Below are 13,793 nucleotides of genomic sequence, written 5' to 3'. Positions count from 1 at the left end.
TGATAGCATTGATTTGAAAAACCTTCATCTGAAACGAACTCTTGCGATTTCCTTTGAGAACGATGACGAATTGCTAGCTTGGACGGGGCTGAAATCGCGTATCATGTTGGATTCCATTGTCAAAGCTATTATGCTTTTGAAACAATACCGCGACAAACCTCATTCATCAGTTAGCTTAGAAGAAGAAGTACTGATTGTTTTTATCAAACTAAAAACTAATCTAACATTTCGGTGTATATCGGGTATATTTCGTTTGCACTCTCAAACGATTTCGTCTTGTTTCCATAGAACTTTACCATACCTGAGTGCTGCTCTCAAACCGCTTATATACTGGCCTTCTGAGAAGCAAATTGCTAACAATACATCCTATTACTTTAGGCCTGATTTTGAAGACGTTGTTGCTGTGCTGGATTGCACTGAAATTTCAATAATGAAACCCAAGAGTTTGCATTGCAGAATAAATACATATTCGCACTATAAATCACGTGAGACGGCAAAATATTTGGTGGGTGTGCCACCTGGTGGAAGCATAATTTATATTAGTGCAGGATATGGAGGTAAAACATCTGACAAACAAATTGTTTTAGAGGAGAAGGTTTTAGATCGGTTCAAGCCAGGTCAAGCAGTGATGACGGACAAGGGTTTCATGATTGGAAAAGAGTGCGAACAAAAAGGCATTAAACTTGTCAGACCCCCATTTTTACATGCCCCAGCGAAGCAGTTAAGCAGAATGGATGCAACTCTTAACATCTCCATTGCAGCAGCACGGGTACACGTTGAACGCGCTATTCAGCGAATAAGAATATTTTCGTTTTTTAATTCTAAGGTAGACTCAAGATTTGTTCCTGTATTAGATGAACTCATGATTATTGCTTGTGCAATTGTTAATTTATCGAATCCGATATTGTCAAATAAAAGATTTTAGTTCGTTTTGTTTTAATAATTCGTTTTAATTCTTCAGTGTGCAAAGGTTCTTCAAATAAACATTAAAGTACACCTCTTTCAAGCTATTTAGCATATTTACAACAAATTCTTCATCATAATTAATATTAATGATGTAACACTGTTCGTCAAATTCAGAATAAATAACAAAATCTGCTGAAGTGCATTCAAGAATGAACATATTTAGTTGTACCTGGGCATGGTACTGGTGATTTTTACGAAGTATCGAGGTGTTTTTAGTTATATACGGCAAATTTTCAATTGTATCACGAATTCCTAAGGTTTTTCCTACAAATGGACATTTTATCTCAATTATTTTCCGTTCCTCAACAACCAAACCATCTGGAGAACATCCAATCCAAGGCACACGCGGTGGTATGACTAATCCACACCGTGAAACTTTTTTCCCCGTGGATTTCTCGTATGCAAGCATTGCTTTTGTTTCACATTTTTTACCGTGATCAATCGCAGGTGAGTTGAATTCTTTAGGAATAATAAGTTTTGTCAGTTTTCGTTTCCAGTCTTTCCCTTTACAAGTTTGTGATACATAGTACGTAAATAGTTGATAAGCGTTCGAGGCAGTGATCCGGAGACTTCGTTCTTCAATCCATTCTTTTGAATTTTGATGAAGAGTTCGTAGGCAAATTCCGATGCTCTCACGGGAAGATACACAAACTTTCAGTTCGTAAAATGTACACAAGTCAGCTTCTAGAGGTCCGATCAAATATTTATACTCTATGTATCGATTGGTTTCAAAAAGTTGGCTCAGATATGCTTTCAGTGTTGCTGAACTAATATCCTCATCATATGATACCAAAGAACATAATGAGTCCGTAGATTGTCTATGGTTATTTACCCCCATCAACAGTAGCTCTTCAGATATATCGGGTTTTTTACTTAATATTTTGGGCACGTTTGTATTTGTTGGTCTACCGTGTATCTCGTAGGAGAGAGAACATTCGGGAAAAGCTGAAAAATACAAAATCAAGTCAAAACTCAACAAACATTATTAGAAACATTAAAAAACCTTTCACAAAGTGATTCAAAATCTGGGAATTTTCTGACTCATCAGTTTCAATACTGCGAAAATTGCTGTTCAAGCGAATTTTTTTTCAGGGGTTTCTTCAAAGTTAGATTCGTTTAGAGCAACATTAGTTAGTGCTGTATCACCTAACCATTGTTTACTGAAACACAGATCCTTTAATTTTGTTGCCTTGTATATATCTGAGGCAGTTTTTGCAGCGATTTTGCCCCACCTCTGTTTCAAATCTGTTACAGTGAGCAAAGGTATAACTGGATTTCTATAACAAGAAAAAAGTTTGTGATTGATAATTTCACACGGATATTCAGTAAACAAACCTTAATAAATGATTCAGAACTGCCATCACATGTTTGCATTTTCCATTACCGGCTTTGCAAGTACATAAAAATGACCAAGTAGAGAACTCTCTGTCGGTGCGAATTTTTATTGTATGCGGCTCGGCACTTGGAGAGGATGACTGCAGACAAGTGGAAAATATGCCAAATCCATCATTGTGGACCTCATCTATTCCAACTATCAGAAGGTGCCCAGCCTTGAATACTCTTTCACCTTCGACTATCAAGCGGCTTCCTCCAGCAGCGTAGCTGAAAACATCCGTCAAGTTCACACATACACTAAACGTATCACTTTTTGACGGCTCCTAATGATGAATCGAAAAATGAATTATTTTCACATTTAAAGGAAACATTTATATGAAAAAATTACACCACCAGTAGAAAACATGTTATTCTAAAACAATCTCAATAATTTTGAAACATAGTGATAGATTTTCATTCATAAATGCTGTTCTGAAATTGTGTTTACTTTTCTTCAGATACCGATCACTGTTTTTAAGACGGAAAAATAGGCATTGCCCATAGCGATTATTTTATATTATTTAACATAATTAGTATTTTCGAAGATTTTAAAAAACACTAGGACTAACCATTTCAAACAGCAAAGCGAAAATCGATAAAAACGGTACGTTTAAAATTTAGCACATTTTTACTTCTGCTTGTTTACTTCCACTTCACACACATAAGCTGTCAAACTCAACTTCGTAGTCGCGAATTGGTAAAAACGAACGGTTTAGGTGCAGCTTTCGCTACACCGGTGTAGTGCAATTTAAAAACGAAAACGACATAAGTGTGCCACGCTGTTCCCCATGAAACATGTCTACTTGTCAAAACTGAGCCTTTTGTGTGCCGCGATTGTGCAATTGTATGAAAACGAAAGTGCCAATATTGATAAATGCATTGTGTTAATGTGTGATTGGCACATTGTTCTAAGCGTCCTCCCCTTGCTTTTGCCCCATTGTAGTTTAGGGTTTTTTTTTGTTTTGATGGATTCTGCCTCTATGTTCAGATAACCCTGATTTCGCGTAATTTGAAATGTTTTCCACGATCGGGCGTCATGCCCCGCATATATTTAAATTGATAAATTTTTAAGGGTTTTGAAAAATAAGATATTCCATGTATTTTTCAAAGCATTCTGAGAATTTATTATTATGAGAAATAATGGTGACGGAATGTAGTCATGCATGTAACTCTCACGTGTTATTCTCTCTAGTTAAGATATAAAAACATTTTCTTAGGGGATGCGTTTTACCCTTTATATTTTCATTTCTGACCTTACAAATTTACTCGTTGGTTGTCAGAAATCTCGATACATGTAGAAATTTACGTGTGATCTGCAAACACCTACAAAGAAGTTTAAATACTTTCAGTGATTGTCTGTCAATATGGAAAGTTGCACCAAATGCAGTAAAAACTCAAATAATTATCTTCCCTCACAAGTTCAGAGTTCCTTTTCTTAAACAAAGCAATAATCTCATAGTCAAATTGAATGGCCTGGAATGGACATGTAAAATATTTAGGTAAAATATTTAGGTTTAACGTATGACAAAAAACTCACTTTTAAGGATCACATAGAAGGAATCCTGGCAAAGTGTAACAAATATATTAAATGTTTATATCCTCTTATAAACAGAAATGCTAAGTTCTGTCTTAAAAACAAATTATTAATTCATAAACAAATTTTCAGACCAACCATGCTTTATTCAGTACTGAGTGGTCAAGTGGTTGCTCCATCAGGAAGAAATCGCATCAAAGGATTCAGAATAAAGTTCTGAAATTGATTTTAAGCACCCTCTCTGGCTTAGTACAAATGAGCTACACAGACTCTCACATATAGAAAACTATTAGATATAATGTCACATAATATTATAAGCAAATTCCTAATTGTTACCCATGATTCGATTCGTTCTTTGTATTAACTAGTAAGTTAGTAACAGTTCGGCTGGAAAGTTCGTATCGTTTAATAGAAACACACATTTTTTTGCCAAAATTCGTTTTTATTATTCAACATAATTGCCATCAGAGGCGATACAGCGATTATAGCGATCTTCCAACTTTTCGATACCATTATTGTAGTACGATTTGTCCTTTGCCTCAAAATAGGCCTCAGTTTCAGCGATTACCTCTTCATTACTTCTAAATTTTTTACCAGCGAGCATTCTCTTGAGGTCTGAGAACAGGAAAAAGTCACTGGGGGGCAAATCTGGAGAATACGGTGAATGAGGCAGCAATTCGAAGCCCAATTCGTTCAATTTCAGCATGGTTTTCATCGACTTGTGACATTTGTGACGGCAACCATTTTGCACAAAGCTTTCTCATATCCAAATATTCGTGAATAATATGTCCAACACGTTCCTTTGATATCTTTAGGGTTTCAGCTATCTCGATCAACTTCACTTTACGGTCATTGAAAATCATGGCCTCTTTTGGACGTCCACTGCGTTCATCGTCTTCGGTGCTCATATGACCAGTACGAAATTTTACAAACCACTTACGAATTGTTGCTTCGCCCGGTGCAGAGACTGGATAACATTCATCAAGCCATTTTTTGGTATCGACGGCACTTTTTTTCATCAAAAAGTAGTGTTTCATCAACACACGAAATTCCTTTTTTTCCATTTTTTTTACAATAACAAAAGTAGCTTCACTCAAAATGCAATATCTCACAAACTAATAATCAGATAGCTGTCAAATTTATACACGTATCTTTTGAAGGTTGGCACTAACTGAAAATGGTATGGACTTAATTCTAGTGGCGCCCTCTCATAGAAACGATACGAACATTTCAGCCGATCTGTTATATGAGTTCAAGAAGTTTTTCAATTTTCAACAAAAAATCACAGAATTGCGGAAGCGAATGATGTCTTAATGGTTACAACCAAATCATGTGTATAATAGAGCTGAAAAGTCACCAATTGTGACTGAACACCCAAATTAAATCTTGACAATTTATATTTAATTCATATTGCAATAAGCAATACATTAAAAAAATATGTTCATTTTTTTCTTGTTACAAAATAGACACAATGAAGACGGATCGTACACATATGGATATGAGGGCGCAGATGGATCGTTCAAAATCGAAACGAAACTAGCGACCGGTGAAGTGAAGGGTAAATACGGGTACGTCGATGAAAGTGGTAAAGTCAAGGTGGTCGAATACGGAGCTAATAAATATGGATTCCAACCTTCCGGTGAAGGTATCACTGTTCCACCACCAACTCTTGTTGATGAAACGACAGGAAAGGATGCTCTTTTAGATTACGAAGACAATGTTCCTGCCCCAAGACCGCAGGTAAACACATCACTTAGTTTTTCAAACAACGCTTTACATGAATATATTTTCAGAAGATTCGACCAGCAAAGCCGGTATTCCAGCAAGTGCCTCAGCACCGCCCTCAACCTCAGTATTATGACTACGAAGAAGAGCAGCAGCATCAAACACAGGCCCAACCACGACCTCAGCCTCAACCACAACCACAATATCAGCAAGGCCAATACATTCAGCACTCAAATTTCGGCCCAGTCGCCAGTCCTGTTCCCCGGCAACGTCCCCAGATTTCAAATGCCGTTCCTGTTGATGTGATCTATTCACCTCAGCAACGCCCAGCTCGGCCTGAGCCGAATTACGATACACGACCACAAACCTTCCCAGTCGCAGCACCTGCTCCGGAACCTAGAATTCGATACTCCGCACCAGCATTTGCTGCTGCTGCTCCCGCCCCAGTTCCAAACACAAACGTAATTATCAATGTTTGAGTTTCGAGTTCGAAATATTCCGAAAATGTTTACTATAAACTACGTTTATTTCCCTGTAGCTTGCTCCCCAACCAGCCTTTGCCACTCAGTCTGCATATGCACCAGACCCTCAGCCCCGACCTGCCCCAGCTGTTTATCAGGCTCGACCAGCTCAAGGACGTAGCACCAGTGTTCTGGATCAGTTAGCGAAAGACTACGCTTTGCCACAGGGAGGAGCTGCGCCACTACACGACATTTCTTTCGGTTACTACTAAGGGATGTTAGTGATTTGTTAATCACACAACAATTCTGTTCGCCCGTGTTGAGTTCTTTCCAGAAAGTAATGAAACAACTGCCATCTAGAAAGTGATTGCTTAATCTATGTCAGGCATTAGTTCGTGAAGGAATAGACATGTATTAGAAATTGAGAAACAACTATGAAGAACTGATAATTTTAATAAATCACCAAAACCGAACACATTTTTGTATATTATGACTCCCAGTAGTGGTTTTAAATTTTTCATTCAACATTCAAAACTTTCGTTTTATAGGTTTATGAGATAGGCATCGCTACACCACTGGAAAGATTACTATAGGGTTTTTATCAGTCTTGACGAAAAAAGGAACTTTTACTAAAGGCTGAATATTACGCAAAGCAATGCAAAGTCCGGGTACTACAATTTGGAAGAAGTGTACAGGTCACTTACATGACTAGTGATATGATCCTTCAGACACTCAAAATCATTCCAGTTCAGGCTCCACATATAACAACTGGCTTGCACCCCTGAACTCTGGACCTGGGTAATTATAATTTATAATTTTTTCACTAAGACAATTTCTTACACGAATTTTGGTAGATCCATTAATTACGTCGCATATTTGACAACATTCCCGAACCCAACTGTATCAGCAATAATACATTTGAACTTGGTCATTAGTCACTTTCTGAAAACATGTGCATATTGTAAGAAATGCGGTTTGTCGGTTATGTCACTTACGTCATTATATCTTTGAAAGCAAAAAGTAAAACCAGGGCAACGGAGATATTTTGGCCTGGCTGTAATAATATTGAAGTACATATTCACACCTGATAAATTAAAGAATGGAATTATCTTTGAAACTTAGGAAAATTAGTTGTTTATTTTGGTACAAAGTGATCTTCTAACATAAAATAAGAAAACACGCCGAACACATCAACTCTTTTTTTTTTTTTTTTTTTTTTTTATTTTTTTTTTTTTTTTTTTTTTTTTTTTTTGTTTTTTTTTTTTTTTTTTTTTTTTTAGTGGACATTTTATAAATTTCATAGTTTCTATTTTTTGGAAAATAGAGAAACCCGATTTTACCTACTCGCAGGCCTGTAAAGAAGGTTCTAGGAACCAACAGAGAAGATACAGGGTCTCTTCTCCTTACACATCAACTCTTTAGAATGGATTGGTGTCGAGATTTGAAGCATTCTGTACCGGAGGCCCCAAAATAATACTTTAGCTTTTTTTAACATTGGATGGTTTATTTTAGAAAGTATCACATGTAGTAAAGAATGTATTCAATGTAATGTAATAGTCCACTATAGTTTGACGACAAAATAAATAAATAGTATGTATGTGCCTCCTTTAATATGTGCCTCCTTTATGATGGCAACTACAAATATGTGAATAGGGTCCGACAGCACAGCTTGAACCTCTCGTTAGAGTCGTTTATATTGCTTATGGAATCAGAACCAAAAAGGAATTTTATGAAATTCAAGATCTATAGACATATCAACAATGAATGTCATATATAATCAAAGCTTGAGTTATCTGGTATCAATCTTGGTATTTTTTCGTTCCAAACCAGCATGACAAGTTTGCTCTGTTTGCTACGGTAACCCCACCCCACTGGTTCATAACGGGATGTTGGTTTACGATGCCAAATTTACGGGGGAGCAACAATAAAAGCCTCTAATTTCCGGTACGTGCTAGCGATCGTTTATCGTTACCCTGAGCGCCCAGGTAACGCATTTTAGGGACGATGTGACATTAAATCTTTTTGTGGGTTGAGATTTTCGGGAGCGGGGTTGGTGACATAATGGTAAAGTAGCGGTAGCCACATATTTCGGACGTTCGATGCTTCAACAATGCGTCTATGAGCAGCGTATTTTTTGTATTACCTTAGTAAGAAATACTATACAATACAACTTCTGTTTTTAATTTATCAGGCAATTCAATCAATAATATAGGATATGATTATTCGTATGATATTTTAAATTTCAGCAAAATCACTAGATTTCTTTTCTCAAATTGAGTAATCCAATGAAATCATTTTTTATCTGAAAGTTACATGAAGAATCTTTCATTTAGACTAGAGGATTTCCTACTTTCTGACTCTATATATGGCTTCGGGAATTGAACCTAGTGAAGCGGTGTAAAGAAAACCCGTTTTAATCCATCTATCTCATAGGAATTCTTCTTTTTTTGCATTTTCGCTCTAAATGGCAATATAAAGTTTAAAACACTCATCATTCCGTTGTTCCGGAACCGGAAGTCAGATACTAATAAAAGTAAATAGCAGTTTATGAGATCGTACAACCTTTCATTCGAGTCTAAATTTGTTCGTTTGGCTAACTATAACTCCGGAACTGGAAGTCGGATCCGGATGAAATGTAATGGTTTTTCTTAATATTATTTTTTGATACAAAATTTCATTAGCTACAATCGGACTAAAAACTAGATAAATAAGCAGTTTTAATCCACATAGTAGTGTGATTATGCCTTTCTCACATGCTTATATTTTTCTATCGAGCTCTTCAAAACTCATCCTCTTGACTCTTGAATGAAAGCACGAAAGTGGGTTTGAGCATCGTCTTTCAAGATCTACAATTTGAAATAGTTTTGATATCAGACTATAAGTCAGATGAGGTCCAATATGACCATGAGACCAGTGTTGCATCCAGTATCCGTAAACAGAGAATATTCACTGACGGACACAAGCGTTCCAACAGGCATCGTTTCTCTTGCAAGCTCTCTCACTGAGAAGCTGCATGTACTGTCATTACTAATGTATGAGTTTCATTGAGAGAGGTATTCCGTCAGTTCAGTCTGATGCTCACTTGGAGACGAATCAACATGACTGAAATCTTAGAATGACGGTCAATTTTTAAAATTTCCGTCGTGATCATCAATTGCAAGAACAACGTTTTCTCGGTTTGACTTAGTTCTTAGAAGGAAAATAAAAGTGTATTCGCAATGATGTGATGTCAGAAAATGATAATGAAAATCAAAGTATTATCATTTTCAATTTACTATAAAACTATAAAAAGACCGTTTTAAAAACAAACAGAGAATGACCGATCTGTTCTCTCATTCGAAATATTTTACTCTCTGCGTGTTGCCACTCTCGCGTCACTGTTGTTCGCATTCGCCGTACGCTACCCATGCACAGTGGTTCAAAAGCGCAATTTCACGCTCTTAATTGATAACTCATAGGATCTTGGTTCTTGAGGTACAGTATCTTCAGAAAAGTTGTTCAGAATGATAGACGCCATCTTTTGGCAAATTTTATTTATGTGATTAATCCCCCTAAAAGTGAGATAAAAACTTTATTTTTGCTCAGGGCCAACATAGGGGCTAAGTTACTTCGACAAAGTTGTTCAGAAAGTTATTTCAAACAAATTTGCTGAACGTATTATTCTCGTAACTTGAGTGTAATTCAAGATATAATGTATTTTCTTAAAAGGGTTTCCAAAAACCAGTTTTTGTAAGAAAACATATATATTTTCAATTTATATGAGTTTTTCATGTTATAAAAAGTTTTTCATCTTTAAAAACTACACAACTTTCTCGAACATACTATGCTGCTACCATTTCAGTTTAATGAAATAGAGCAATTTTTCATGTTTTTTTGCATAAAATTCTAACTTGTCTATTATCAAAAGGCGCAGGAAGGTGCAGATGAGACCACTTACATATTAAACTACTTCAAAAGAGCTTTCATACCGTGGTTGAATTACTCGTCTGCGATCGTCTGCAGACCAGATATGTTCTTTTCAAATATCCTTGTCCTTGACATTTGCAATGATAAAGTTTATTGTATATCAGATCAGAGTTCAGTATATATTCGTTACCATGGAAACTCTCATAATACAAGGTTTTTATGGTCATCGAAGTCTACAAATAGAAAAGTTTAGTAATAATTACAGACGGTTTTTTGAAAGTAACTGTCCGACGTTTTTTAAAAGTGAGATAAGATGCCACGACTTTGACAAAAGGCAATTATCATGTCGAATTAGGTTAAGTCATTTTTTGATAAGTTTTTTTCTATAGAAAAGCTCTGCGGATAAATATCCTCTATTCATAAATTAAAGTGGAGATCGATAAACGCTTGCTATATTGTACTGTTCATAATGATTAAGTAGTTTCTTTTATACAGATGTCGGGGGTATTATACACGCGAGCAATCCAGATCACTTACGAATCGGGATCCCACGAATTGGTCATTAGTTTCATTGGATCCTTTGGTTACAAATATTCTTAAATGGCCAAAACAGTCCAAGAAGAATTTGTCGAACGATGCTAAGAGTCTTTTAGCTGGTTAAAAACATTGTCAGCTATCATAAAATAAATACAAATAACTAAAAAATGAGTTTTGATCATACTTTTCTCTACCAGAAGATGACATAACTTAGTTCGATTTGATGATGACTTTTTTAAAAGTCGCGACAAAACAGTTACTAAACTATTCAATTTATAGACTTCAATGTGCACAAAAAATAATATTTTGTGGCAAGTACCATAGTAATGAATATATACTGAAATCTGATCTGAAATACAATGAACCTTATCATTGCAAATGTCAAGGACAAGGATATCATTCCCACCGTATCTGTCGACGCGATCGGATGTGTATTCGCTTTAATCCAGTCCAGTACAGTCCGCATTAATCCGCTTTCAAGGTCGTTCTTTTGTTTTCGCAGTGTCGATTGTGATCGGACACTCGGGTGTGCGAGTGAGTTGAGTTTTTTTTGCACCGAGTTAGATATCGTGATTTGTGCTTTTTCTTCGTGGAGGTTTTTTCACCGTCACACAGCCATAGATAGACAATTGTGATTGTGCTTTTTTCCTCACGGAGTTTTAGGCATCTATTGAAGAGGCAATCGACCAAGATCAGGTCTTGGTGGCCGTTTGTTTTTGCAGCCGAACAAGCTAAGTATTGTTTGTATTTTATTGCTATCCTCTGATTATTTCACTTACACCATACATAATCAAATCTGTGCGGAGATAGCTCCGTGTAATAATAATGGTTCCCCCCCCTCCGGATGAAAAAATGGAGACAGATCCAAAACCACCCCCACTTGTCCCTACCCCTTCAGCTGACAATAAGATTCTGAGGGTAAAGAAGTATCCCGATGATCCTTTGCTTTCGACCGGTTCCTGTGTGGTCTATTTCCGGACCAAGAACAACAACAAATTTAACCTTATAAAAATATCTCACGAATTGACTTCACGATACTCTACTATTACACGTATTGATAAAGTACGCCCAGGGAAGCTTAGGGTCTTGTTAACCAGCTCAAAGCAGGCTAACGAGATCGTTCAAAGTGATCTTTTTGCGCGGGAGTATTGTGTCTACGTGCCAGCCCGCGAAGTAGAAATAGACGGCGTAGTCACAGATGCGAGCCTGACATGCGAAGATCTTCTTAAGTACGGGGCCGGCGGTTTCAAAGACCCCGTACTTAAGAATGTAAAGATACTGGATTGCAAACGGCTGCATTCAGTGTCGATCGCCGGGGATGGTACAAAATCCTATCCCCAATCAGACTCTTATCGAGTGACCTTCGCCGGCTCGGCATTACCCAACTACGTTCTCCTGGACCGGGTTCGTCTGCCTGTTCGTCTCTATGTGCCGCGAGTCATGAATTGCTCCAATTGCAAACAATTGGGGCATACAGCCTCTCATTGTGGTAATAAGTATCGTTGTGCTAACTGTGGAGGGGCTCACGCGGATGGCTCTTGCGGGAAGAGCATCGAAAAGTGCCTCTACTGTAGAGAGGACCATCATGACCTCGCGGCATGCCCTGCGTACAAACTGCGAGGAGATAAATTGAAACAGTCTCTCCAGTCTCGTTCCAAACGGTCTTTTGCAGAAATGCTCAAGAGTGCTACGCCACCTAAACTCACCGGAAACCTTTACGCTTGCTTGTCAACTGATGAGTGTGATTCTGACGATCCCCAAGAAGGTACATCTTCGGCAGTCCCTCACAGCTATAGGAAGAGGATAAATATTTCCTCTCACAAGCTCCCTAGCAAGGGTTCGAAGGTATCTTCTGAGGGTCCCCCAAAAGTAACAGCAATGGGAAGTGCTGGTAAAATGAAAAAACCAAAGCAAACAGCTCCTGATCTTGAGAAACTCAGATCTAAAAAGGAATTCCCGGCACTTCCTGGGTCATCAAAATCCCCAAGTGTCCCAGAAAACCAACCAGAAAATCGACCGAGTGCTGGATTCATAAAATTCTCGGATATTGTGGACTGGATTTTCACAACTTTCAATATTTCCGACCCCCTGAAACAGCTTATGATGAGTTTTATACCCACAGTCAAAACATTTCTGAAGCAGTCAACTGCAAAATGGCCCCTCATTTCAGCGATTGTATCCTTCGATGGCTGATTTATTGAACGAGGTAATGGATCCGATCACTGTTTTACAGTGGAACTGTAGAAGTATCATACCGAAAATAGACCCCTTCAAAGTATTAATAAACATCTTGGAGTGTGACGCATTTGCCTTATGCGAAACATGGCTAACTTCTGAAATACCAATTACCTTCCATGATTTTAATATAATCCGCTTGGATCGAGAAAACCCTTACGGAGGAGTACTTTTAGGGATCAAAAAGTGCTATCCCTTCTACCGGATAAACCTCCCTTCGATACCAGGTGTTGAAGTTATTGCATGTCAAATCACAATGAAAGGCAAGGACCTTTGCATTGCTTCCGTATACATTCCCCCAAGAGCTTCGATTGGGCACCAACGGCTTTGTGACATCATGGAGCTCCTTCCTACACCTACGTTAGTTTTAGGAGACTTCAACTCTCATGGTACGGGATGGGGCTGTCTTCAGGATGACAACAGATCAACTCTGATCTATGACCTTTGCGATAACTTCAATATGACAATTTTAAATACGGGAGAAATGACACGGATTCCTGCACCACCAGCAAGACCAAGTGCGCTGGATCTTTCCATTTGCTCGACATCGCTACGGTTGGATTGCACGTGGAAGGTAATCCCTGATCCCCACGGTAGCGATCACTTGCCTATCGTCATCTCAATTGCCACCGGATTAAGACCATCGAAGACAATCAATGTTTTGTATGACCTCACACGAAATATTGATTGGAAAAGATATGCAAACTCTATATCTGAGAAAATAGAATCAACACAAGAACTTCCTCCGGAGGAAGAGTACACGTTTTTGGCTGGCTTGATTCTCGGAACCGCGATTCAAGTTCAGACGAAACGTGTACCGGGCGCGAAAACTAACATCCGTCCTCCCAACCCGTGGTGGGACAAAGAGTGCTCAGAGTTAAACGCTAAAAAATCTGCAGCGTATATCATTTTTAGAAAAAACGGAACACCTGATAATTATCGGAATTACGCGGCGTTAGACATGCAAATGAAGAACCTAATTAAAGCAAAGAAACGCGGATACTGGCGCCGTTTCGTTGACGGATTAACAAAAGAAACATCGATGAGCACTCTTT

General features: G+C 37.9%; 1 protein-coding gene across 1 annotated transcript in view; it reads left to right on the top strand.

The window, feature by feature from the left end:
• Nucleotides 1–6,533, top strand: part of LOC131427177 (uncharacterized) — a 96,719-nt gene extending 90,186 nt beyond the window's left edge. Inside the window, exons 5-7 of the mRNA XM_058590149.1 lie at nucleotides 5,341–5,614; nucleotides 5,668–6,060; nucleotides 6,138–6,533. Coding sequence (XP_058446132.1) covers nucleotides 5,341–5,614; nucleotides 5,668–6,060; nucleotides 6,138–6,332 — 862 coding nt within the window. The 3' untranslated portion in view covers nucleotides 6,333–6,533. The remainder of the gene's footprint in view (nucleotides 1–5,340; nucleotides 5,615–5,667; nucleotides 6,061–6,137) is intronic.
• Nucleotides 6,534–13,793: the final 7,260 nt, after the last annotated feature.

The sequence above is a fragment of the Malaya genurostris genome, chromosome 1, assembly GCF_030247185.1.
Source record: "Malaya genurostris strain Urasoe2022 chromosome 1, Malgen_1.1, whole genome shotgun sequence".
Lineage (NCBI taxonomy): Eukaryota > Metazoa > Arthropoda > Insecta > Diptera > Culicidae > Malaya > Malaya genurostris.
Note: the sequence above shows the minus strand (reverse complement) of the source record. Positions and strands in the feature narration are given on the sequence as shown.